Source organism: Bubalus kerabau, chromosome 8 (genome assembly GCF_029407905.1).
Source record: "Bubalus kerabau isolate K-KA32 ecotype Philippines breed swamp buffalo chromosome 8, PCC_UOA_SB_1v2, whole genome shotgun sequence".
Taxonomy (NCBI): domain Eukaryota; kingdom Metazoa; phylum Chordata; class Mammalia; order Artiodactyla; family Bovidae; genus Bubalus; species Bubalus kerabau.
The window spans coordinates 115,800,264-115,827,282 of NC_073631.1; the positions used below are offsets into that span (position 1 = coordinate 115,800,264).

At 51.7% G+C, this 27,019-nt stretch overlaps 1 protein-coding gene across 1 annotated transcript; it reads left to right on the plus strand.

Annotated features, from left to right (window-relative positions):
• Window positions 1–6,000: 6,000 nt before the first annotated feature.
• Window positions 6,001–21,116, plus strand: ZNF783 (zinc finger protein 783). Its single transcript, XM_055591233.1, has 7 exons — window positions 6,001–6,138; window positions 9,546–9,947; window positions 10,033–10,159; window positions 10,322–10,450; window positions 15,009–15,137; window positions 16,194–16,304; window positions 18,057–21,116. The coding sequence occupies exons 1-7, from the start codon at window positions 6,115–6,117 to the stop codon at window positions 18,878–18,880; spliced, it is 1,746 nt and encodes a 581-aa protein (XP_055447208.1). The 5' UTR covers window positions 6,001–6,114; the 3' UTR covers window positions 18,881–21,116.
• Window positions 21,117–27,019: the final 5,903 nt, after the last annotated feature.

Here is a 27,019-nt window from a genome sequence, read left to right on the forward strand (position 1 = left end):
ATTGTATCACTCCATTGGACTGGTGTAGTAGCGGCACCCAGGGAGCAAACCCTCACCTCCTGTATTTCTTACATTGCAGATACTTGACCCATTGAGCCATAGGGGAAGCCCAGTGTTTTCATTGGAAAAGACCCTGATGCTGGGAAAGATTGAGGGCAGGAGGAGAAGGGGATGGCGAGAATGAGATGGTCGGAGGGCATCATTGACTTAGTGGACATGAGTTTGAGCAAACTCCAGGAGGTAGTGGAGGACAGAGGAGCCCGGTGTGCTGCAGTCAATGGGGTTGCAAAGAGTTGGACAGGACTGAGTGACTGAACAACAACAACTGTTCTAAGTTCTTCATGTCAAAATGAACTTCTTCCTCACAAGACCCTATGTGGTGGGTATTACCCCGTTTTCCACGTGAGCTGTGAGGAGAGACCCGAGAGGTGATGTAGAAGCAGAGGTGGCTGTGAACCAGGCCATCTTGCCTCAGAGCCCACACACTTGACCACAGGCTCTGTTGCTTCTGGTGGACCACGATTAAGGACCTCGTGTCTGGGTTGGATTCTAAGTCCTTGTTACCCGAAGCGTGGCCTCTGCACCGGCAGCATCGGCCTTCCCTGGGAGCCCGGTAGAAATGCAGACTCGGAGCCTCACTGCATCAGAATCTGCCTTTTCACAAGATCTCCGGGTCATGCTCTGCTCACAGAATGCCCTGTTTGCCAGTGATACAAAAAAATCTTGCCTGCTTCAGCTGTCCATTGAAAGCCTGCTCTGTTGGGTGATGAGAAGGCAACAGGCAGTGCAGCTGCCTGAAGGACAAGGATGATTAAGTTAGCTTGAAATCAACACATAGTGAAGAATGAAATGCCAAACACCAGCGACTAATCTGTACTATCTTCTCCTTGCTGTTCCTGCAGGTAAGGTCCTCATTGTCGTCCACCTAGCTTTTCATTCGGTAACCTAATTGATCTCCTATTCCTAATCACATCCTTTTTCCTACCAGAGTTATTGTCCTGGAACATAAATTGGATATGCCTTTCCTCAAAGCCTTAGGGCAAGCTTTTAAGTATAGAACTCAAGACTTGGACCACCTAACCTGCTCCGGGTTTCTTCACCTTTCATACTAAATTCTCTATGCTGCTGCTGCAGTGGGAGTCCTGTCATTTAATCAATAAGCTGTACTTCCCCATGACCACATTCAGCTCATGTGTTGCCTCTCCTGGGAATGCCCTTCTCTGTGAGCCAAGTATTCAATACCATCCCCTTGTGGCTCAGCTGCTAAAGAACCCTCCTGCAATGCAGGAGACCTGGGTTCGATCCCTGGGTTGGGAAGATCCCCCAGAGAGGGGTAAAGATTCCTTACTCCAGTATTCTGGCCTGGAGAATTCCATGAACTGTATAGCTCACGGAATCACAGGACATGACTGAGTGACTTGACACTTTTCACTCAGCTTGTAGACCAGCTTTTATGAAAGCTTCCCTCGTTCATTTCTTTTGTTCAGCAAATACATGTCGAGCACCTGTTACTGAAGCACTGTTTTAAATACTTGAGTTAAGGCAGTGTAGAAAACAACAATCTTAGCCTGGTTGAATTTCAGTTCAGTCCCTCAGTCGTGTCCGACTCTTTGTGACCCCATGAATTGCCAGGCCTCCCTGTCCATCACCAACTGCCGGAGTTCACCCAAAGTCATGTCCATCGAGTCGGTGATGAACATTCTATCAAAATCTGTTTACTTAAAAAAATTTTTTTAATTGAAGTATAACGATATCCCTGGCGGTCCAGTGGCTAAGACTCCATGCTCCGAAAGCAAGGGGCCTGGGTTTGATTCCTGGTCAGGGAACTAGATCCCGCATGCTGCAACTAAGTTCACATGCCACAACGAAGATTAACGATCCTGAATGCCGCAACTAAGGCTTGGTGCAGCCAAATGAATAAAATACTAAAAAAAATACCATGTACTGTAGCAGTAAAATAAAAAAGAAGAAAAAGTTATTTTTAAAAAGAACACTAAAAGAATGAAGTATAGTTGATATACAATATGTAAGTTATAGGTGTATGCTATAGTGATTCACAACTTATAAAAATTATACTCTATTTATAGTTATTAAACATATTGGCTATATTCCCTGCCCTGTACAATATATCCTTGTAGCTTATTTTGTGCATAATAGTCTGTACCTCTCAATCCCCGACTCCTATGTTGCTTCTCCCCGCTTCCCTCTCCCTATTGGTAACCACTAGGTTGTTCTTTGTGAGTCAGTTTCTGTTACATTCACTAGTTTGTTGTATTTTTAAGATTCCACATATACGTGATATCATAGAGTATTTGTCTTTCTGTATCTGACTTACTTCAGTTAGCATAATACCTATCAAGTCTATCCATGTTATCACAAATGGCAAAATGCCACTTTTCAATGACTGAGTAGTATTCTGTTGTGTATATGTACCACATCTTCTTTCTCCACTCATCTGCTGATGGGCACTTAGGTCGCTTCCGTGTCTTGGCTATTGTACACTGCTGCTGTGAACACTGGGGTGGAAATCTGTTCCCCTCGTGTACTGTACATTTGCACAGCCTTAGATTTTGTTCACTCATGAATATCCAAGTCTCCTCCATGTGCAGTCTCCAGAGGGAGGGATAAAAGGTTAATAAATCTGAGACTTTGTTCTTGGGCTTACAGTTTGTCAGGGATATCTAATAGAAGATCGAAAACGATATGTCCTAAGTGAAGCTAAAATCTGTAAGAATTCAGAGAACAATTACATTCAGCTGTGGGACATTGCGAATGGCATTATGAGAGATGCCTTTGAGCTGGAAGAGATGCTTTTGAACTGGACCTTTAAGGATAAGTTGAACTACATTCTAAAAAGGAGTGATATGACCAAACTAGATATTATGGGGTGTGTACCAATAAACACCAATTCATTTGACTCAGCTGAGGGTGGGGTAGGAGGAGGGGAGTAGTGGGGGACGTAGTTGGAAAGAGAGGTTGGGGTCAGACTAGGGAGTTTGGATTTTACTGAGTTAGTAATGGGGAGCTGAGAGTTTTGAGCAAAAGGGTGATTTGTATCTAGCTGCGAATTGGGACGATTACCCTAATAAGAGCTTTTGTTTTTGTTGAGGGCAGGGGCGCATGGGGGATATGTGAGAGGTTTTTGAGTGAGACCAGCAAGAGCCGATAAAGGTCTGATTGGGTGTAGCTGCGGCTGGAAGAGAGCGGTGGACGAGATCATAGAGGTAGAGTCAACAGGAGGTGATGCTTTTTGAAGGCAGGGACCAGGTGTCAATCATATCCGGATTCCACAGCTCCGAGCTTGGGGGCCTGGCACGGAGGTTCTCACCGAATGTCCGCTGAGTGAATAGGTCTGACAGTTCACAGAACAGGGAGCCCAGTGCTGGGTCAACAAGGGAGGGCTTCGTGGAGCAAGGGGATTTGCTTACCCTTCTGGTCTCCCTCTGCTAATACCTCCCCTCTTGCTACTTCAGAGGAGGGTGTCCACTTCCTAATCTAAAGGTAGGGGCCCTGGGAATCCTCTGCCCCATCTCCTGGTGGAGGATGCGGTGGTGGGGTCACCAGCATTAGCGTACCCTGACCCTTCCCTCACCCTACATGACCCTAGGTGTTGTTTGAGTGGCCCTCAACCTCTGCTGACAAGCCCACCTTCTGCCGCAGAGGCTGATGGTTGACTGTGCTCGAGTGGCCTGTACCCAGGTGGAGTCACCCCTCCCTCCAGGGACTGTGCCTCTACTGTGGAAATCCAGTGTTGTCGGCTCACCCAGAGGTACTCAGGCCCTGGAGACCTGCTCCAGAAAGGAGCAAATCCACAAGAGAAAGATTACTAACTAAGGATGCACGTCATCTTAATTTATATTAGAGCTGCGCCTGGCCTGACACCCAGGCTGGTCTGCCCAGGAAACCACATGCTGGTATCACGTTTTTGTATTTTGTGTTTAATATGTTTATAAAATCAGAGCCTAGGGCCGGGAAGCAGCTTTGGGAGCTAATGGGCAGGGCAGTGTGATCACTCAACAGCAGAATCAACATCTCATGGCAAACAGAAACAAAATTTTGTATGCGCCCCTGCCCCGCCCACTCCAGCCCCAGACCTGGAAATTCTGAGACCAGTGCCCAGCAATCTGTATTTTAATAAGCACTCCAGGAGATCAGGATACTAAAACTTGAATACTGACTGACGGAAACTTTTCTAAAAAACTCCGACCAGCTGTCAAAAATGAGAGCACTCTTCCTGGAGCAAAGCCTGTGAAATTCTAACATCTTCTTCCTCTCCCATCCATTTTCCAGACTCTTTCTGTTTCCCTGGACACTAACTCTTATTTTATGAGATCACAACTTATAAAATTATAAGAAATTTGTAATCCTTAATACATTGGTCTGCCTGACCCCTGCTGAGACCTGAGGGGTGCTCTTTTGTTTGCAAACTGTCTTAGATCAGGTTATTTCAACAAGGATTCCCAGAATGAACCATACCATATATAGATTTGATTTCTTATTACCTTAAAGTGACACTTCCTAACCTTGTCCCAGATTCTAGGGGTGAACCTGACCTGAAGAAGGTATCAATTTATTTGTGTTCCTACTATGTTAACTGACCTCACTTTTGCTTGGATCAGATATATGAGCTAATCATTTTCTCCCTCCCTCCCAAGAGAAAAAAAAGAAAGAAAACATAAACAAAACTGCAGACTGATTTCTAACTCTTCCAAACCTGGAAGAGTTTCCAGGCTTGTTGGACAGAGTGAGATTATTGTGAAATGCAGAAAAGATAGAAGGTAAACTTAAACTGTATACAGCATATTTTATTTTCTGGCTGCCCCACACCTTAGTTCTCCCAACAGGGATCGAACCCACATCCTCTGCATTGGAAGGGCGGAGTCTTAGCCACTGCACCACCAGGGAAGTAAAGCGTGTTTTACTCTAGGTGCATGCACATGAGCGCAGGCTCAGTCATGTTCCACTCTTTGCAACCCCACGGACTGTAACCCACCAGGCTCCTCTGTCCTTGGGCTTTTCGGGGCAAGAATACGGGAGTGGGGTATGCTCTCCTCCAAGGGATCTTCCCTACCCAGGGATGGAACCCGAGTCTCCTGTTTTGCAGACGGATTTTTTACCACTGAGTCACCTGGGAAGCCCATTTAAGTTTGCATTCTGTGATTAAGAGGTTTTCCAGAGTAAGGCTCTGTGGGTTGCAGATGAGGGGAAAGTAGGTCCCAGATTGAGTCGTTTATTCCAAATGCCTCAGGGCCTGAGTTAGTGGTGGATTTAGTCCTCCCGATCCAGAGGACCCCCCAGCTGGTAGCAGGCAGGCGAGTGGCAACTGGGTGTGGCAGAGCGGGCCATCCAGCCGCGTACCTGCTGGGAAGGCGGACCCCAGGGAAGGAGGAGGAGACCCTGGATCCCCAAAGGGAACGAAGGAAGCAGGGTTGGTTTATTTAACGAAATGCAGTTTTCTTGAGATCCTTCTCTTTATTCCGGAAAAAACTAATAAAAGTTTAAAAATACTTATCGATCCCTCCCACTCCACCTTGGCTTTCCCCGCGCAAAATGTATACCCAAACTAACATCAGAGGTGTTAAAACGGCAGATCAAGTGCATACACAGTTGAGGTCACCTGGCGATGACTGAACGTCTTGCCCCAAAGGCTCGAAGTTTCCAACGCGTTTCCTTTGTTAGCTCACTGGCTGGATTCCACCCGCCACCCCCCCAAGCACCCCGCCCGGCCCGGGCGCGAGGGTCGGCTTCGCCCGACGGAATCCCGGCCGGTGGGCCCCGAGGCGCGTGCGGCCCCGGCGTCGACTCCCGCGGCCCAGGCGAGGGCGGGCAGCCGGCTCCCCCTACGCCCGGCGGGACCCCCGCGGCCGCCCGGGGCTGGTGGGCACCGAAGGCCGCGGGAGTGCGGTCCTTCGGGCTGCAGGGGGCGCTGCGCGCGGCCTCTGGCCCGGCCGCGAGCGCAGCTCTTGTTTAAAGGGCCGGCGGGGCACGTGGCTCGGACGCAGCTCGCGGCCGCCCCGGCAGGAGCTCCGAGGCTGGGCGGCTCCGCTCCGCCTCCGCCGCCGCGCCGCGCCGGCCCCCGGGAGGAGAGCCGCGGAGCGAGGGACGCGGGCAGCCATGGCCGAAGCGGCGCCCGCCCCGGTAAGCGCCCCGCGCGCGGACGCCCAGCCGCGCCGGGCCGCCGCGTGGACCCGCGAGGGTCTCGGTCGGGCGGCGCCCCGAGCGGTCCGCGGCGCGGCCTCCTCTTCGCCGCCTCCGCCCCGCGCCCGCGCGTCCGGCCCTCTCGGGCCGCCCGGCTGCCCTCGTCCCGGCCTTGGGCGGCCCAAACGCCAGGCCGTGCGCGGCGGGTGGGCGGCCCCGACGTCGGGGGAGCGGCCGGACTTTGCGGTCACACTTAAGATGACAAGCCCTCGTCTTGGAACCGAGTGGCGGTCTCCTCCCGTCCATTGTCTCACTGGAGGCCTGGAGGCCCGGCGACCCGGAGACAGACCGGGGGGTGGGGCGGGGTAGGGGGGTGGACAGGCACCCCGGCCCCATCGGTTCTGACGACCGAGGTCTGAGGCTGCGGGGGGAGGGGGGCGGGACGCGCCCAAAGTTGCACACCAAGTCGAGTCGAGGCCAGAGCCTGACGCCCACCCGGGGCTCCGGAGTTGGGTCCCCTTTCGGGTGCACACGTGCGCTGACAGCAAAGAGAAGGTGTTGAGTGCTGTTTGCTGCAGGGATTGTAGGCGGGTGTTTTTGTTTTTTGTTGTGGTTCATAAAAGATGAGCAGATACTGAAATTTTGGCTGATAATATACAGTGTGTCCAGTATGGAGAAAATAACCTTTTGGCCTTTTTTTTTTTTTTTGGACATAGTAGAAAAACATTTGTGAAGAGCTCAATTCACCGTGCACGCGTGCTGAGTCTCTCAGTCGTGTCGGACTTTTTGTGACCCCGTGGACTGTAGCCCACCAGGCTCCTCTGTCTATGGGGTTCTCCAGGCAAGAATACTGGAGTGGGTTGCCATTTCCTTCTCCAGGGGGTCTTCCTGATGCAGGGATCGCGCCGGCCTCTCTTGGGTCTCGTGCGTTGGCAGGCGGGTTCTTAAACCACTGCGACATCAACCCGTATCTACCATTATTAATACATCTTAACAAGGTTTTTGAAGCCTTGATTTTTCTAGATGCTGATTATTTTGGATACTTTTTAAGGAGGAACTTTTCTTCTTTAAGGAGGACTTCCCTGGTGGCTCAGATGGTAAAGTGTCTGCCTACAGTGTGGGAACCCCTGAGTCAGGAAGATCTCCTGGAGATCCATGGCCTCACAAAGAGTCAAACGTGACCTCACTTTTACTTTCTTTTTCTTTCCTCTTTGGTGAGTTTGGTGTCTGTGTGTTTTTAAGGGCTCTCTGAGTGCAAGGGCGAAAAAGAGGATGGGCCTTCTTGGAACTTACAGCCCTGCTCCTTGGGGGAAGCCCCCAGCAAGGCCTTTCCCTGGGGCTACAGGTGTGGTCTTCAGCTCCCACTTAGCCCAGGACCACTTTCTCAGCACTTTTCCTGGCCCTTCTCATCTGCCTCTCTCCTTCTGCTCTCTTGCAGCAACCTGAGATCCCCAAAACATTCACCCAACAGGATAGACTTGCCCTCAACTTTGATTAGCCCCTGGTATCACACTGTTAATTTGACTGTCTATGTACATAACTTTTCTCCAGCACAAGGAAGAACTGCATCATTTTTTTCTGCATCCCCATTGTACTGACTGTTGACAGGTGTTTAGTCATTGTTATTGAATGACTGTGTTTAATTGTTTAGTCATTCACTCATTCACTCAGTAGGCATTTACTGAGCATCTGCTATGAATGAGGCACTCTTTTAGAAGCTGGGAATACAATGGTGAATAATACATACCTTCATGGAGCTGATGTCCTCATGGATCTTACGTTCTCCTGGGGAACAACACAAGCCGTAAAACGGTGTGAAGGAAGGGCTAGCAGGGGGCCTAGTTTAGATGTGTTAGTTGGTGAAGGTCTCTGTGAGGCAGTGTTTAAGCTGGAGTCTTAACAGAAGAGGGAGCCAGGCGTAGAGAGGGGTGAGGGAGGCGCATAGGCAAAGGGAGAGGAGAGAGCCAGGTATGTCTTAAGAATCCCAGAGGCTAGGGGAACTGGTCGGTAGTTAGTACCCAGGAGGATATAAAGTCAAGGAGGTAGGCTGGGATATGATAAGATGTTTAGATTTTATTCTGGGTACACCGGGAAGCTGTCAGTCAGGGGACTAAAATGCTCTAGTCTGTATTTAAAAGATTACTGGTCAGCCTGTGGAAAATTGATTGCGGGGGAAGAAGGGTGAACTGGGGAAACCAACTGCGCCGAGTAGCAAGGGTTCCGGGCAAAGGTGACTGGGGCCTGGACTAGTCCCCAGAGTAGGAGAGGCAAGGGTGGACTTGACATAGTTTTAGAAGATGCACAGATAGGACTTCATGGTGATCTGACCATGGGGATGAGTACAGAGAAGGGGTGAAGTGGTCCCTCTGTCCAGCGAGGCTTTTAGCGAGACAAACTGGGGCTGAGGCCTGGTCATCAGGCCCTGAGGTCAGCTGAGAAACTTCAGAAGCTCTTTTCCAAGACATTGAGTTCAGTTCAGTTGCTCAGTCGTGTCTGACTCTTTGTGACCCCATGGACTGCAACACACCAGGCTTCCCTGTCTATCAACAACTCCTGGAGCTTACTCAAACTCATGTCCATTGAGTTGGTGGGTAGCCATTCCCTTCTTCAGGGGATCTTCCCAACCCAGGGATCAAACTCAGGTTTCCCGCACAGTGGGCAGATTCTTTACTAGCGGAGCCACAAGGGAAGCCCAAGAAGACTGGAGTGGGTTGCCATGCCCTCCTCCAGTGGATCTTCCCAACCCAGGAATCAAACTGGGGTCTCCTGCATTGTAGGCAGATTCTTTACCAACTAAACTATCAGGGAAGCCCCCAAGACATTGAAGGACAATGTAATGAACAGGGTGGAGTAGAAAGGCCATGTGAACGACTTACGGCACCCCTGAGTTGGACCCACCGTCAGCTCAACATTGTTGTCAACAACACAGGGCTCACATTTATTGAGTGTTTGCCACATTGGACATCATCATGTTAAGTGTTTTTTACTATGACAGTATCATTAATTCTCACAATCCCATCATGTAGGTATTATTATTACCCCTTTTTACAGATGTGGGGTTGGAGTTGAAATGCATAACAAACTTTGCAGAGCTCAGCCAGCTTGTGAGCAGCACCACTGCTACCGAGCTTCTGAGTGTCAGAGGAGGAGACCAAGACCAGGAAGGGAAGTCACCTGTGCGAGGTGACAGATGCTTTTCCTCCTGATTCCCACTTGCTAACACCCTGGTCCAGCCTGTCCTTGAGGATGGATATCCCCCCTGCTCCTCCCTCTCCTCCACTTCCTGCTGGGTCCTCAGGATCCCAGGTGGGGCTTCACCTGGGAAGGTGCCATTCTGAGGTTTCTCTTTGAGATGGACATCTCACTGGATAATTGTGATCATATCTCCCCTTGCTCTTGCTGGACAGGCTCCAGAGAAGGACAAACCAACGGGGGATGAAAGGCCTTCAACTCCTTCTGCATCACCCCAGCCGGCCGCTGAGAAGAATTCCTACCTCTACTCCACGGAGATCACGCTGTGGACAGTGGTGGCCGCCATCCAGGCCTTGGAAAAGAAGGTGGATTCCTGCCTGACCCGCTTGCTGACTCTGGAGGGGCGGACGGGGACGGCCGAGAAGAAGCTGGCCGACTGCGAAAAGACGGCCGTGGAGTTCGGGAACCAGCTAGAGGGCAAGTGGGCCATGCTGGGGACCCTGCTGCAGGAGTATGGGCTGCTGCAGAGGCGGCTGGAGAACATGGAGAACCTGCTGAGGAACAGGAACTTCTGGATCCTGCGGCTGCCCCCAGGCAGCAAGGGCGAGGTCCCCAGGGTAAGCCCTGGGCACCGGGGGTGGGATAGCCCGCGTTCCCTGCCCATCGGCGTGTGGGTGAGCCTGCGTGACCCTGTGGTTCCAGGTGCCCGTGACCTTTGATGACGTGGCCGTGTATTTCTCTGAGCCAGAGTGGGGCAAGCTGGACGAGTGGCAGAAGGAGCTGTACAAGCACGTGATGAGGGGCAACTACGAGATGCTGGTCTCCCTGGGTAAGGCTGTCTAGATGATGCTCTGGGTCCTGCCCACAGATGGGCCTCCTGCAGGCTGTGTCTTAGCTTTGGCTTCTCTTCCTCCAGGTGTCGCTGCGTCTCTGGGCACCTGGGTGGCGGGTGTCCAGTCTTGACCCAGCTCTCTCTCTACTCTGCACGCAGATTATGCCATCTCCAAACCAGACATCCTCACCCAGATGGAGAGGGGAGAGGAGCCTTGTCCTGAAGGCCCGTGGGGCCGGGAGGAAGGGAATGAGAGAGAGGAAGTGTACCCCAGGAGGCCAGGTGCAGGTGAGTGGAGGCGTGGCCGGGGCTGGGGACAGTCCATGCGTGTCCCGCCCTTCTGCACTTCCCACAGTGCGAGACCAGGAAGGAGCGCAGGCCCCTTAGCTCAGGGCAGGCCACGCTCTGGCTGCTTTCACCCGTTTTACCTACCCCCTACCCCTCACCTCTGGCAACCCCCAATCTGTTCTCTGTATCTGTGATCTTGTTTTTATTTGTTGTTTAAAGATTTATTAATTAATTTTTGGCTTCGCTGGGTCTTTGCTCCTGCATACGGGCTTGGTCTGGTTGCAGCAAGCGGGGGCTGCTCTCTAGTTTCGGCGCGTGGGCTTCTCAATGCGCTGGTTTCTCTAGGGTGCATGGGCGCAGTAGTCGGGGCGGGTGGGCTTGGTAGTTGTAGCTCACACACGCTATAGAGTGCTGCCTCAGTAGTTGTGATGCAGGGGCTTAGTTGCTCTCTGGCATGTGGGATCTTTCTGGACCAGGGATCGATGCTATATGTCTTTGTGTCTCCTGCACTGGCAGGCAGATCTTGACCACTGGACCACCAGGGAAGCCCCTCTTTGTTTTTTTGTTTTTTCTCCTACTGCTATACATTTATTAAAAAGGTCAAAAATTTTAAAAGACCAAACACACTGGCAAGGATATGGAACAATTGGAAGTCCCAAAGTCTTCTGGTAGGAATACAAAAGGAAACAACCATTTTAGATCATGGTGTATGCTGATGTGCTCAGTTGTGGCTGACTCTTTGCGACCCCATGGACTGTAGCTTGCCAAGCTCCTCTGTCCGTGGAACTTTCCAGGCAAGAATACTGGAATGGGTTACCATTTCCTACTTCATCTTGGTTTGTTTTAAATAGATTCCATGTATGAGTGAGATCGCTTTCTCTGTCTGACTTATTTCACTTAGCAAAATACCCTAAAGTTTGTTGCAAATGACAGGATTTCATTCTTTTTTATGGCTGAATAATATTCCATTATATTTATATGTGTATATATATACATATATATACACACACACACACACACATATATATACATACACACACACACACACAGATACACACCACGTTTTCTTTATCCGTTCATCTATCAGTACCCTCAAGTTATTTTTGTATTTCAGCAGTTGTAAATAATGCCGCAGCATGCAGTGAACGTTGGTGTGCAGATACTTTTTTGAGTTAATGTTTTTGTTTTCTTTGGGAAAATGCCTGCGTCTCTGGGCCTTCTGGTAGCTCTATTTTTCATTTTCTGAGGAACCCCTATACCGCTTTCCCTTGTTGCTGAGACATTTTACCTTCCCACCAGTAGAGCACATAGTTTTCCTTTTCTCCACATCCTTGTCGTTTCCTGTCTTTTTGAAAATAGCTATTCGGACATGTAAGGTGATGTCTCATTGTGGTTTTGATTTGCATTTCCCTGATGGTTAGTGATGTTTAGCATCTTTTCATGTGCCCACTGCCCATCTGTACATCTTCTTTGGGAAATGTCTGTTCAGATACTCAGATCTTCAAATGTTAATTGAATTTTTTTTTTTTGCTATTGAGTTGTGTGAGTTCTTTATGTATTTTGGATCTTAACCCCTTATCAAGTGAATGACTTGCAAATATTTTCTTTCATTCCATAGGTTGCATTTTCATTTTGTTGATGGTTCCTTTTCTGTGTAGAAGGTTTTTAGTTTGATGTATTTCTCCTTGTTTATATTAAGTTTGATGTTCCTTTGTTTATATTGAATCCAAAAAAAAATCTTTGCCAAAACTGATGTCAAGGAGCTTTTATGTTTTCTACGAGGAGTCTTATAGTTTCAGGTCTTACTCGGTTGCCTTTCTTTCTGTGATTATCAGCTTTATCCTTCTATTATAAAATTCCCCATCAACTTTTCACCTAATGAATTTAATGGCCATTGAAGACTTGCCTAGATTCATTACTGAATTAGGGGTTGTAAAATGGTGAAATTTGGTCATTACTTTGGCACCTAATAGGGCTTCCCTATTAGGTGCCCTAGCCTGCTGCAGTCCATGGGGTGGCAAAGAATCAGAGGCGACTGACTGAACTGAGGGCTTCCTAGGTGGTGCAGTGGTAAAAAATCCACCTGCCAATGCAGAAGGTGCAAGAGACGCAAGTTCAATCCCTGCATCAGGAAGATACCCTGAAGGAGGAAATGGCAACCCACTTCAGCATTCTTGCCTGGAAAATTCCATGGACAGAGGAGCTGAGTAGCCTACATTCCAGGGGGTCACAAAGAGTCAGACATGACTGAGCATATGGGCATCGGCACCTAGTAGCTGAAATTCTTTTATAAAGAATAATTTCCCTAACCAGCTCTTTTAATTACCTTGAAATATGGTCTGTACAGAAAAGGCAGATTAGCTGCTTAAATATTTCTTGTCATCAATTTTTGGAATGAAAAGTTGCTTCCTTAGAAGTCTCCAAAGGTGACCAATACTTGGGCTTTTCTTTCTTCCTTTTTTTATTATTATAACTTTGTAGGTGAATATTTTATACATGCAGTCCTTTGCAACCATTATTTTCATGCTTACATTGTCCCATTCTTGGCTCTTGGGAACCCCTTCAAGTTGACCTATAGGTCATTTTGATGTAACTTCAATGGCATTCAGACACACAAGATGTTGTATCATTTCCATTTCCATCAGTGTTGTGAAAGAGGGCCTCTTTCCCCACAGCCTTGCCACTAGGGAATGTGGTCAGACTTGTAGGATTTTAGTCTGTGTGATAATATTTCAGTGTAGTTTAGGAATATTTCAGTGTAGTTTAAAAAAATAGATTTTTTTAGAAATAATTCACAGACTTTACAGTTCACCCATTTAAAGCATACGATTCAGTAAAAGTGAAAGTGAAAGTTGCGTCTGACTCGAATTCTCCAGGCCAGAATATTGGAGTGGGTAGCCTTTCCCTTCTCCAAGGGATCTTCCCAACCCAGGGATTGGACCCAGGTCTCCAGCATTGCAGATGGATTCTTTACCATCTGAGCTACTAGGGAAGCCCAAGAATACTAGTGTGGGGAGCCTATCCCTTCTCCAGTGGATCTTCTGACACAGGAATCGAACTGGGGTCTCCTGCATCGCAGGTGAATTCTTTACCACCTGAGCTATGAGGGAAGCCCCCTTTCACTTTCACTGGTTTCTAGAATATTCATAGATAAGTGCAGCCACAGTCAATTTTAAAACATTTTTTGTCACCTCAGAAACAAGCCCTGTATCTTTCAGCTATCACCTGAAGCCCTGCCAAGCCCCCTAGTCCTAGCAACAACAAATCTGCTTTCTGAGTCTATAGATTTGCTGATTCTGGACATTTCATATAAGTAGAATCATATAGTGCATGATCTTCTGCGTCTGTCTTCTTTCATTTATAATGTTTTCAAGGATCATGTGTATTGTACTGTGTATCAGCACTTTATTTTTTTTCTTACTTTAATCAAATACGTATAACATAAGATTGACCAAATTAACTGTAGGTGTACAGTTCAGTGATACTAAATACATTCACAGGTTGTGCAGCCGTTACCAACATTCATCTCTTATTCCTTTCATCTCGTCAGACTGGAATTCTGCTCCATCAAACAATAACTCTTCCCCTGTCTCAGCCTCTGGCAACCACAATTCTCCTTTCTGTCCCTTTGAATTTGAGTTCTCTAAGTACTTCATGTAAGTGGAATCATAGAGTATTTGTCTTTGTATGACTGGCTTATTTCACTTAGCGTGACATCATCAAGGTTCATCTATGTCGTAGCATATTGTTTGAATTTCTGCCTTATTAAGACTTTTATTATATTGAGGTAGTTTCCTTCTAGTCTTAATTTTTTGAGTGATTTTTTTTTCAAAAAAGGTATTGAATTTTGTCAGATGTTTTTCTGCATAACTGAGATAATCATGTGTTTTTTTTTTTCTCCCCATCATTCTTAATGTGGTGTATTCCATTGATCTAGTTTCACATATTGAACCATCCTTGCATTCCAGGAATAAATTTCTACTTGGTTATGCTATTTAATCTTTTTACTGTGCTGTCCAATTCAGGTTGCTAGTATCTTGTTCAGGGTTTTTGCATCAATGTTCATAAAGAATATTGGTCTGTAATTTTCTTGTAGTGTCTGCCTGGCTATGGAACCGGTGTAGTTTTATTTGTTTATGGGCCATTTTAATTTTTCATTCTGTGAAATATTCGTGTCTCTTCCACTCATTTTTTAAAAATGCATACTTCCTAGGCCCACCTAGAACTAACTGAGGGGAATCTTGGGGGTGCTCCCCAGGGGATCTTTATACACCAGCCCGCTAGAGGACTTGGGATTGGGAACTGCTGTTAAACTGTCTCGAGCCAGGACTCCCTAAAAAAAGCCAGATCTTTGGTCCTGTGTGTCATGGTACTATCGGATAACTTAACATACTACATGTACCATTTCTTTTTCTCTTTAGCCTGGAATAGTTCCTAGACGATCAGTGAGGTTCACTTCATTGTCATACCCTCTGGCCAGGTGACTGCAGTCAGCCACTCCCCAGCGTCCTGGGAGACCTCTGTGTCGCCCTTAGTGTCACTGATTTGCATTCTCCAGGCCTTCCTCCGTACCCAGAGCAGATCCCCAGCCCGGTGAGCCCTGCCCAGGAGGAGCCAAAAGAAGGTCAGGCCCTGGAGTGCCAGCGAGACTGGGAAACAAGGGTGACCCCACCGGAAACGGGCACTGGTGAGTGAGGGCCGCTGGGCAGCCGTGCGAACAGGGCCCGACAAGCGGAACTGAGAAGAAGCGCTGCAGCTCGAGGGTGGGAGAGACGGCTGGGGGCGGGCCAGGCTGCTCTGCGCCGGACAGGCTTCCCAGGAAACGGGCCCCAAGATGGGTCTTAGAGGTGGATTTTGCTGGGAACATAGGGTATTTTCAGCAGGAGAACACAGTCTGAGCAAAGGTGTGAGTTCCTCAGGTATGTTGGGGGCGAGATATACCAGTTTGGCTAGAGTGAAGAAGGGCACAAGAGGGTGATGCGGGGCCTCTTCAGGAAGTGAGGACCATCAGGTCAGCGGAGCAGTACGACTTATGTGTCTGGGACGGTGCCAGCGTGAGTGTCCTCCTTCCGAAGGTCTCCGAGGGCTCTGTGGCTCCAGTCATCCCTCCCAGTGTTCTCTGCTTTTGTTTAAAGGAACATTCTTACCCATCCTGTCACAAAAATGGCTTATAATCCGGAGCACATCTAGCAGATAACCCAGAGCCTTGTTTTCTGTCTCCAGACTGCTCTTTTGCTAATTTGGTGATCCCCCTCCTTGCCAGCCTGACCATTCAGTCTCTGGGGTGCTTTCTGTCCGTTTACTTCCGTGCTGCTTCCCCACTGGCTATGGGCCGCTCTGAATATGGGTGACCCCCCCTCCCCCATTCCCTGCATCAGTCCTTCCCAGCCAGTGTGTCAGAGGACTAGACCTTCTTATTGTCCCTGCTCTGGCACTGGGCCCTGGGGTCTCCCCAAACCTTCTGTCCTTTTGAGGCCCATCAGGGTGACCTTCCGAAGCTTAGGGGCCAGTTGTTAGCACCACCTGCATGGGAGCTGGGGGCACAGCCTTCGCCGCACTCTTCTCACCTCTGAGGCAGAGGTTGGGGGGCTGGAGGTGGGGAGCCACTACCCTCGGGACAGAATGTGGCGCTTCCTCTTCCTGAGCCCGGGAGCTGGAGCATGTCCTGGGCCTGCTAGGGGATGGCTGTGTCTCCTTCCAGGCTGGTGGCTGGGAAAGGCCTTCACGGGACTCTGTCTCACAGGGCCTCCAGCCGGCGTCAGCATTTTGTCTTCAGTTAAACGGGAGGAAGACTCTTCAGATGGGGAGTCACCAACCTGCCCTCCCAGGGACATCCTGCCCAGCTTGGGGCCAGGTGAGTAAAGGGAGGAGGCCCCATGGCCTCAGCAGAGCCTCAGGAGACCTCGGGGCCCCTCTGGGAGAGGGGGTGGGCTTGCATGATGGACCTGGGGAGCGCTCTCCTCTGGAGGGCGCCTCCCTCACCCCCAAGTATTACTTCCTGGGGCTCTGAGGACCCCGGTCACCTGTGGTCTGGTTCTTCCCCATCGCCGTCTGCTCTGGCTGGGAAGGTGCTGCTTGCAGACAAGCCGTGAGCTGCCAGGGGGCGGTCAGGTGTCATGGCTGCCCTGTGACACAGCCCAGCTGGACTGCCTATCATGTCTTACAGTTTGAGCATGGAGGCTGTGATTGAAATTAGTTCTTCCTGCTGAGAGTCTGTGCATATTCTGTGAACCGGCCTTACACCTTGATAAGCAGGAAAAAGTAAAGCAATTATTGCCTATTCTGGCCCAATAGAAAGGGATCCAGCCTGCCCCCATTCCACCCGGGTTCTGGCTTTGGGGGAGGCACGTGCGTGATCTGGGTCCCCCTTGGGGTTGGGGTTGGCCTCAGATGAAGAGACCTGGGAGCCTTGCCTCTTCAAAGAAGAGGGCCTGAGACCCTCACTAGTTCCTAAGCCCGAGGATACCGTGGCAGCCTATTCAGTGCAACAAGGTTTTTTACCTCAAAGTTTAGGTGATTCTTAGACTCTTAATGATTCTGTAGCTGGAGGACTAAGTTAAAAACAGTGGGTCATTTCTAACATAGAAATGAGGTTCTGCCATGAGTTATCTGTGAGGACTCCTAGGTGAGCCTTAAGCAGAGAGCCCACAGTCTTGCTGTCGGGTGCTGCCCTGGGGGCTCACCAGTTAACAGCTCTCATCCTCAGTGGTCTCCCAGCTTGTGGTTTAAGCTCAGGCTTCAGCAACACTGGAAATCACTCCTGTCCTGAACCTTGGAAGTTGCCCATTGAGGGTGGGGGTATTCATTCTCATAGGCAGGGGGGCCAGGTTCGCTGTCACCGGGAAGCCGACTCTGTGGTCTGGCAGCTAAGGCTGGCGGATGCTGGTCTGGGAGTGGAGGGCGGTCAGAGAAGAGTGTGGTTAGGGGCTGGCTCCAGAGGAAGCCAGAGCAGCAGCAGTTGGAGGATGTGGGAGAACACAGGGCTCCAGGCAGCACTGCCTCCCCGGCCATGGTGACCCCTGCTAGCTGGGGCTGAGACCGTCCGTCGCCGCCTCAGTCCCGCCTCAGAGTCAGTGGGGGAAGCCCAGGCCTCCCGCCTGCTTTCTGTCACCTAAGAGCGTGGTGCGGGGCAGGCGGTGGACGCTTGGTGTAGATTTGTCATGTGGCCCAGTAGATCTGAGCCAGCCAAGTCACTTGCCAGGTCCAGGCATGAAGCATCTTACAGTCTAGGGGCCGTGAGGGCCTGCAGGGCTCATTGTCCTAGATCAGAGCTAAAGTCGTCAGAACTTTGGAGGGTCCCATGAGGCCAGCGTGTCTCAGGGTTAAGGATATGGGCCTGTCTTTGTCTCCTCTTCATTTTCCATCCATCTGTGTCCCCTGGTCTGAGCCCTGACCCCGGCTCCTGGTTTTGCAGCGTGGTTTCCCTGCCCCAGGCATGAGCACTCTGGGGCCAGGGGCTCAGGGAAGTTGGTGTGGGCCGGGCTAGTGTATCTGGAGCCCGGCTTTGGTCGGGGGGTTGGGGGGCGGGCGGGCCGGCCGGGGCGGGGAGCCTGCTGGGGGTTGGGGTGTGGCGGGCCCCGAGATCAACGCAGACTCCATTTGCCAGGGGGTGATGCTGTGGTCATCAAGACGGAAGCACCATCTGAGGACGAGATGACGCCAGAGCCACCCTTCCCCGGGGCGTCCCCGAGCCGGGCCGCGTGTGGAATCCCCAAAGGGCCCAGGAGCAGGACCGGGGGTTCCGGTCGGCTTCACGCAGGGGGCGTCCCCCGGGCGCGGACGGGGGATCCCCGGCCCACGGGGGCTGGGGCCCAGCCACCCCGCGTCCTCCCGCGTCGGCAGGAGCGGGCCTTCCCCTGCCCTGACTGCGGCCAGAGCTTCCGCCTGAAGATCAACCTGACCATTCACCAGCGGAGCCACGTGGAGGAGGAGCACCGGGAGGCCCGGGGCGGCTCGCCCACCGGGTGGGGGGATGCGCACTCGGCTCTGGAGCCGGGGGAGGTGGTGGTGCCCGGCCCGGTCATCCGCTGGCTCCCCGAGGAGCGCGAGGGCCGCCGGCCCTTCGTGGGGCGGAGGCCGGCGACAGCCAAGGTGTACCACTGCAGCGAGTGCCTGCGCTTCTTCCAGCAGCGGAAGAGCCTGCTGCTGCACCAGCGCCTGCACACGGGCAACAGCCAGGGCTGGCCCGCCTGCCCCTACTGCGGCAAGGCCTTCCGCCGGCCCTCCGACCTCTTCCGGCACCAGCGCATCCACACCGGCGAGCGGCCCTACCGGTGTCCTCAGTGCGGCCGGGCCTTCAACCGCAACCACCACCTGGCCGTGCACATGCAGACGCACGCCCGGGGCCAGGTGGGCCCGCCCTGCCCCGGGCCCCCCGCCCTCCTGGGGAGCCCGCCCCGGCCCCGGCCCAGCCGCTCGGAGGAGGGCTGACCAGCAGGAGCCTGCAGGGTCACCCTGGGCAGGACCTTCTCTTCCCCACCCCTACGGAGCTTTTCCACTCGTGCCTGACGCTGGTTCCTTCTTCTAGGATGGCTCTGGAGAGAGCCCGCCCCGCCCCCCCCTTTATTCAAATGGGAAGCAGTGGCCTTTTTGGTGACAGTGTATAGGGGTGACCAGATGCCTCAGTTCCTTGTCACTTTTTGCTGCCCTTTCTACATTCCTGACTTATAACGGCTCCATTAAGGCTTAGGGGAGTCCACACTTTGGTGGGGGCCTTTGACTAGTAGCATGGAGGGACAAGAGAGCCAGGTGATAGGGACATTGAGGGCCTGGGGTTTCTCCATCAACAAGAGAAACAGCAGAGTGGACAGAAAGCCTGAAGAATAGGTGCTGGAAATTTGAATTTGTTACTATTATTTTGAAACTTCTTTTTTTATAGTTTTTCTAAGTGCTTTTGTAAGTATTATGTGTGGTTGTAAAGGGGACCAAGATCTCCTGAGGGATAGGAATTACCCTGCTGCCTCCTTGTATGGGGATGGCAGAGGCACTGTCCAGACCAGCCTGGGGATGCCTGCCGATAGTGGTGCCTTGGCTGCTGCCCTGGAAACCAGGTGTCTTCCTAGATGTGTATGCTTGGCCCAGAGTGATTCCCAGTATTTCCTGTTCTTTCCTCAGTGGGTGTTTGCATCCGTGATTAACTCTGGTAATCAGCTGAGACTGGGGGGAACTAAAGCCTGGAGTGGATGACATTTCCCCCAGGGTCTCAGTGTTCATGCATGCTCCATGGACCCCCCACCTGATACCTGGGGGGTTGTGTGGGGGGTCAGGTGCACCATGGGCCCAAGAAGTCCTTCCCCTAGGGGAAGGTCCTACTCAGAGTGAGGCTGGTGAGCCAGCGTGGACTGTGGGGTTGCCAGGCCTGACTTGTCACGTTAAAGGACGGAGTGTCTTCTAGAACTTGGGGCTCATGGCAGAGTTAGGCCAGGGGATCTAGGTGAATCTTTTAGCCACCACCAGCCTCACGTTCCTTATCGGTTGAAGGTGACCCACCTGCATCTTCCACCTTAGATTTGTCAGGGTCATAATAGATTTGGAGTCAACAGAACCATAGGAAGCCTAGTTTTTGACCTTCCTTTCACCTTCAGGGCCCCCTTCATCTCCACCCTTTTTCCACTCAGAATTACTCAAGAAGGACCTTTATTTTCTGGAGTGAGTGGAAGGTCCTTCGGGTGCAGAGTGAAATGAGACTTTCCCTTTGGGCTATATCCCACAGGTGCCCTCAGTACCTCAGTGGAACAAAACTCTTACCAAAGCAGAAGTTCAGACGGGTGGTTTCGACAATAGCATCAGGCCTCAAGGAGACGTCCTGATGGCAGCTAGCTTCTTGTGCCTCTTAAATCACACCACTTTGGGTGCTACCTAGAGACCAGCCCTTGGTTTGGCTGATTTTGAAGCTGCAGTCATGGGTCCTCAGCTGTTCTGATTGTTGTCTTGTTTGTCTGGCACTATGTGGAGTGTCCAGTGTACAAGCCTGCTTCCAGATGCCTGGGTCCCTAGCTGTGCCACTTCCTGTTGCCCCCCTCTGACCTTTCCTACCTCTCCTAAAGTCCTGAGCAGAGTTGGGGGCGGGTGAAAACACTGCTTTCATTTCTGGGACAGAGTATACACGTCAATGACAGCGCAGCCAGGCCTGCCATAGATTCTGTTCGCTCTTGCATCCTCCAGCGCTTCCCAGAGGCCCCACAGTCCAGACTGGGCTGTCAGCGACTGTGCAGACAGGATGTGGTGCTACTGTAGCTGATGAGAGCTTAACCCTCAGCTACAGAGTTAGTCTCAGGTGTTTCCTTGGGGATGCTTCAGGGCTCAGAGCTTCTAGGCCTTTCTAATGCTTAATGCCCTATGTAAATACAGAGACTCAGACCGAAGGAGTGATCGCTATGCACTGGTGCTCCCCCTTCTTCCAAAGCACTCAGTGTGCCAGGCTCCAGGCTAGGCCCTGCGAGTTTGCATGGCACTCAGTAGGTGTTCAAAGGACCTTTCTTTACACTAAAATCAATCAATGGAGACTGCGTGACCTGGAAGGATGGAACCTGGTTTGACTCCAGCTCTGGGTCTCGGGTGCCTCGTTCGTAAAGAAGTTGGGGTTCTGGTGTTAAAGGCCCTTAAGAACTGTGACGGTGGCGGAACCTTGGCTGCATCATTGCTCAGTAAATATGCTGAACTCAAATGAGTGCACGTGATCTGGTTCCTGCTCTCTGGGAGTCAGCGGCGGTGTGGGGAAATCTCCTCCCCCCACGAGAGTGGACCGCTGAGCAGGACCCAGGGAGCCCCGTTAGGGCTCACACCGCAGGGGCGGGGACTCCGGGCCGGCCAGTGGGGGGTGGGCTCTGGGATTGTACGGGGGGCGGGGTTTCCTGGTCCGGCCAATGGGGAGCTGCCTCTGGCTGGGAGGGCGGGACCCTGCGCGCAGACCTGGGGCAGCCTTCTCGGCGCTCAGTTGATTTACTTGCTGTGTTTTTCCAGGAGGTTCTTGTGTTCCCACGTGCCTCGAGCAGCGCGCCAACCGGGGAGCCCAAGGGCTGGCTTGCGTGGGGCGTCCGCAGTGGAGGTGGCGACTCCTTGGCCTGGCCTCACAGTGTTGGGCCATGGTGGGTGGCCCAGCTCCCGTGAAGGCGGCCCTCACAGAGGATAACCCTGACCGCACCCCGCCCTCCTTGGAGAGGTTCAGCCTGGGTAGTGTCAGTTGCTCAGTTGTGTCTGACTCTTTAGGACACCCATGGACTGTAGCCCACTAGGGTCCTCCGTCCGTGGGATTCTCTAGGCAAGAATACTGGAGTGGGTTGCCATTTCCTTCTGCAGGGGATCTTCTCAACCCAGGGATCGAACCTGGGTCCCCCGCATTGCGGGCGGATTGTTTACCATCTGAGCCATAGCCTGGGTAGAGGAAGGGGAGGTAAACAGCACTTGAGGCTGAAGGGTGTCTCAGCTCACAGGATAAAAATCCCTTTTTTCTCGGCCCCAGTTTGCTCACCTGTAGACAACCACATTTCCGAGGTTCCCGCCAGCCTTGACATTCTGGGATCCTGCTCGGGATCGGGGTGTGGGGCGGATGAACTGACTGTCCTCACTCCAGAGATGCTCCAGGGCCCGCTTCCTGGATCTTTTAGCTGTCACCCCTCTGAGGGCTTACCTGTGGCTCAGGCGGTAAAGAATCTGCTTGCCATGCGGGGAAACCCAGGTTTGACCCCTGGGTCTGGGAGATCCCCTGGAGAAGGAAATGACAATCCACTCCAGTATTCTCGCATAGAGAATCCCATGGACAGAGGACCCTAGTGGGCTACAGTCGGTGGGGTTGTGAAGAGTCCGACATGACTGACACTTACTTTCACTTTTCCTCTGATGAGCTCAGGGAGATCATGACCCCATTCGCATCCCCTTCCTAAGCTAAGGTCAGTGATATGTCTAGGGAGGTGATTTCCACTCCAGTCCAGGCCCTTGGCTTCCTTCTATCAGCAGTTTTGCCTCTAGCTGTGTGAGGGTCCCGTAAAGCTCTTCTAGGTCTCAGCTCTGATTCCTATCAGGATGTATTTGGGTGCCTGCTCACTCTTATGTAAGTCACCAGGGTGTCCCTACTATTGCTGCAAGAGGGGGTCTGTGTCATAGAGGATTTGGGGCTAGTGTCTCAGCCTCTGGTTTTTTTTTTTTTACCGAACTTGCAAGCCCGTGTGCTGGACACACAGTGAGGCCCATCAATACCAAACATTAGAGTTTGGAACAGAGAAAGGCTTATTACAGATTTGTACAAGGAGATGGGTGGCTCCTGCCCTAAGAACCCCAAAGTTACTGAAAGCTTTCAGCAAGTCTCTTTAAAAGCAAAAAGTGAGGGATGGGTGTGGTTAGTTGCAGACTTAGTGTCAGATCTTTTGTTCTTGAGATCTGGTCATGGTCAGGTAACATTCCTATAAATCTCTACCAGATGAATGCTATTCTCTGACAAGAAAGGGCAAAGCCCCAGGGTACAATTTTCACCCTCCCAGGTCCCAGTCCTGACTAAGAGAAGGCAGATCTCAGTTGGCAGCTCCTTCAGGGCCAGGTTCCACACCCTGCCCAGCTGTCTGAGGGAGCCAGGCATTCAACCCAACTGGCCCCCAGTCTCCTCCGGCGGCCCAAAGGGGGAGACCAGGTCTCAAAGACTATGACCAGACAGATGGTCACGGCTATTAGGCCACAGAGGGGAGAGGTTCACCGCTGCCTCAAGGCCTGGAACGAGGCTGATGGAGGGCCTTGGTAAGGGCTCTGGAGCCCCTCAGGACACAGCCCCCAGTCTGTTCCCTGAGCCCTCCTGCTCACCCTCTGGCCCAACAAGGATGGGTAAGCTGAAGGGCCTCCAGGAGAAGGCCTGAATCGCCCTCTTAGCTCACTCTCCACCTGATGGGCACCACAGCACTGACCCTTGACTGAATCACTTCCCCAGTGGTCCCTCACGGACAGTTACCAGTGGGCAGGTAACCAATAGCTGAGCAGGACAACTAATGGTGTGGCTCACTGACGGTTGGATGCTTGTGGGCGGGGCCCACTGAGGCCCCACGCAATGGCTGAGCAAGACCTGTTGCCTAGTAACAGGGTGAAGAGTAATGAGGCCCAGCAAGGGCTGTCTGCCAAGGGTCGTGCTCATCCTGCTCTGTTACAGTTTGACTGAGCCCATCCCTGGCCAGTGCGACAAGGGCTATCAAGATTTTTGTAACAGAGCTTAGCCATTATTGTGTGTGCCCTTAACCTGTGCCCCGTTGCCAGGCAACAGTTATGGGGGGAGGGCCCATTAGTGGTCCTGCTCAGCCATTGGTGGGGAGTCCTGCTCACCCCTTGCTGCAGTGGGCCCCTCCCACAAGCAACCAACAGCAAATGAACCACCGACCGTTAGTGGGCCGTTCAGCCAACTGTTGATAGAGTGGTGGTGGTCAGGTAAAGAGTGAGGTGAGTGGGGTGGGGGGGGGAGGCACCCCGGGAACAGGCTGGGGGCTGTGTCCAGCAGGGCTCCAGAGCCTTCACGAAGGCCACTGACAGGACCCAGGCCTTGAGGCAGCGCTGAACCTCACCCCTTTCCCCGCCTCTGTGATCTAAAGGCAGCGGCAGTCTTTATAGGATGCCCCCGCCATCTGGGCGGCCTGAGGACCAGCTGAGCCATGGGCACAGTCTCCCTCAGCTATAATGGCAGGCATGGTCTGGATACCCGGCCCTGAGGGAGCCAAATGGGATCGGCCTGTTCAGCCAGGACCTCGGACCTGAGAGGGTGAAAGCTGCCTCTGGGGACCGTGCCCTTTCTTGTCAGAACAGAGGATAACATTTGTTAGAGATTTACAGAAATACGTTTACCTGAGTGTGACCTGACCTCGGAGCACAAAGGATCTGACAGCAAGACGTTTGTAACAACTCACCTGGCCCCTCCCTCACCTTTCCTAGAAAAGGGCTTTGCTGAGGGCTTTCAGGGAGTTCGGGCTTTTTAAGGCATGAGCCACTTGTCTCCTTGTGGGACCCTCATAAAATCTTTCTCTGTTGCAAACTCTAACATCTTGGTATTGTTTGGCTTCACTGCGTTGAACACATCAACTTGTGTTTCGGTAACAATTTTTCTGTTTCTGAAGGTAAAGGAGTCACCTCCTGGTAGACACAGCTTCAAAGTGGTTTAGATCCATGCCTGGAGGCCACACTTGTGAGGAGATCAGCTGTTGTTCCCTATCCTGTGAAGATGGAACCTGCCTCCTCCAGGCTACACCTTACACTGGGCAGAGACCAGACTCCGAGATGGAGCAGTTGTGCTGTGGGAGAACGCGACAAGGGACAAGGGTGTGGTGACCGACCACATGGGCCTGCAGAGCTGACCCCACCTCCTCCCTTTTCTCCCTCATAGAGGGTGCCACCACCAACCCTTGCTGCCGACCCTTGCGGAGATGGTGTGGGAAGGCCCTGGAGCCTGGGTCTCAGCATGAGGGCGGGCCTGGCTCCCATCTTTGCCTGCGGAGGGCAGCCTGGCCTCAGGGGTCCATGTTTCTGGAGAAACAGAGACAGAGGAGGGTGGGATAAGCCTCTTGCAGTCACATAGCCAATTGCTAGGGCAAGATCCAGGGAGCGGCATGCCACTTACCGCACAAACGTCACAGTGGCCTGAGATGGTCCTGGGAGCATGGGGGAGGGCAGACCAGACACCCCGTCCTGAGGTCTAGAAGGGTGTCACACAGCAGAGTCCTGATGGCAAGGTGATCGTGGGCTGGAGGGTGTCCTGCCTCTGAAACCTTCTCCGACCTGTGTCTGCCCCCACGTCTCTCTGCACCTGCTCTCAAGTCCTCACTCTGAGCTCCAGTTTCTGCTTTCTTCCGTCTTCTCCTCGGCTTCAGTCTCCTTGTGAGACGGCGCTGAGTCTTCCTGGAATGTCCCCAGCACTTAACACAGTGCCTGACATATGTGAGTAACAAATAACGAGTGCTTATTAAATGAAAGAAAGAAAGTGAAGTCGCTCAGTCATACCCGACCCTTTGCAACCCCATGGATAGTCTGACATTTTCTTTGGGGAGAAAAGTTTGCCTTTAAGCTGGTCCTTTGAATAGGTAAATTAAATCACCATGAGCTCAGACGTGGAAAGAAGGTGGTGTACTCAACGAGGGTATTGAGTAGGTTGCATATAAGTCTGATGGTAAAAGTAGCATTTTCAGACTCCTCCTGGGGCAGGGTGGCCCCTGTGGTTTCTGACCTGTCTTTGAGTGCTGTTACTGCAGGAACCGGGGTGTCACTTCCTCCACAGCAGGGTGTGGAGTGAGCTGGGCCCCGCACTGCGGTCCCTGTAGCCACCAAGGCTGGGTTCCTACAGCAATTGTGGAAGAACTGGGCTGTTTGGTGGTTCCCATGGAGATGCCAAGCAGCCAACGCCTGGTTGAGGTGCCCTGGGAGCAGAAGCCCCCAGCCCCGGCTCAGCTCTGCTGAGCTGTGGAGCCTGGGGGTTTGCTCCTGAGTGGGGGCTCAAGTGAGCACTGGGAGGTGGAGGCATGAGGTCCAAGGGGAACCTGGGGTCCACCATGGGATCTGGGAGGCCCCTGGGGTTTCAGCAATTACTTTCTTGCATTCCACCCACTCTGGAAGCTTTTCCAGATTCATCAGGAGATAACTCTGCTTTCTGCCTGCCCCTCCACCCCCTGACCCCCAGAAGAGGCCCTGCTCTTGGGAGCTGCTTCCACACCCCCTGGCTCAAAACTTGGGCTGACAGTGCATGTGCAGATTGCTTTATTTACTCATGTTTCCAGGGGCCAGCTTCTCCTACTGGGACTCTAGGCAAGGTGCAGACTGCATTCTCCTTCAGGAGATCTGGGTTGCAAAGTTCCAGCATGTTCCTCAGGGGATTCAGAGGCATGTCCACATTGGAAACCAAGGCTGGAGAACCCTCTGAGCAGACACTAACCAGCCTCTAACCTTTGAAAATGGTTTTTTTTTTTTTTTTGATTCTGCAAATGTGTTTTCACAAGAGTACATTCTCACCAAGAAAACGTGTGCAGATGAAGCTGAAGGGCTCTCTGTGCCTGCCACCCTCCATCCCCCACCCTCTCCCCCAGGCCCCCACTATTTTCCTTCTGGTGTGTAGCCTTTCAAGCTTCTTCCTCATGCATTTTCATACAGGTAGGTAGTGCAGAAAAACACAGGGTTTAAAAACCACACATACCATACTCTGTGTATCATTCTGCAGCTTACTGTCTTCACTGAGGAATATGTCTTAGGGACCTTTTTCCGTTGGCACCTTTTTATCAGCTGCACCCTTGGAGCTCCTGGATTTGGCTGCTTGGTAGGAACTTGGTTGTTAGAGTCCTGACCTAAGTGTGGCAGCCAGTAACAGTAAACGACTAGAATTCAATGAATTCAGTAAAGTTGCAGGATATAAAATTAATACACAGAAATCTGATGGTATCTATATACTAGCAAAGATCAAAAGGAAATTAAGGAAACAATCCTATTTACCTTCACATCAAAAATAAAATATCTAGGAATATACTGACATAAGACAAAGGACCTATATTCTGAAAACTTTAGGACACTGATAAAGGAAATTGAAGACAACACAGATGGAAAGATATAGCCTGTTCTTAGATT

Coding starts and splice junctions, on each gene's coding strand:
- ZNF783 (XM_055591233.1), top strand. CDS start 6,115: ATGGCCGAAGCGGCGCCCGCCCCG. Junction 6,139..9,545: donor CCGAAGCGGCGCCCGCCCCG/GTAAGCGCCCCG, acceptor CTTGCTGGACAG/GCTCCAGAGAAGGACAAACC. Junction 15,138..16,193: donor CCCACCGGAAACGGGCACTG/GTGAGTGAGGGC, acceptor TCTGTCTCACAG/GGCCTCCAGCCGGCGTCAGC.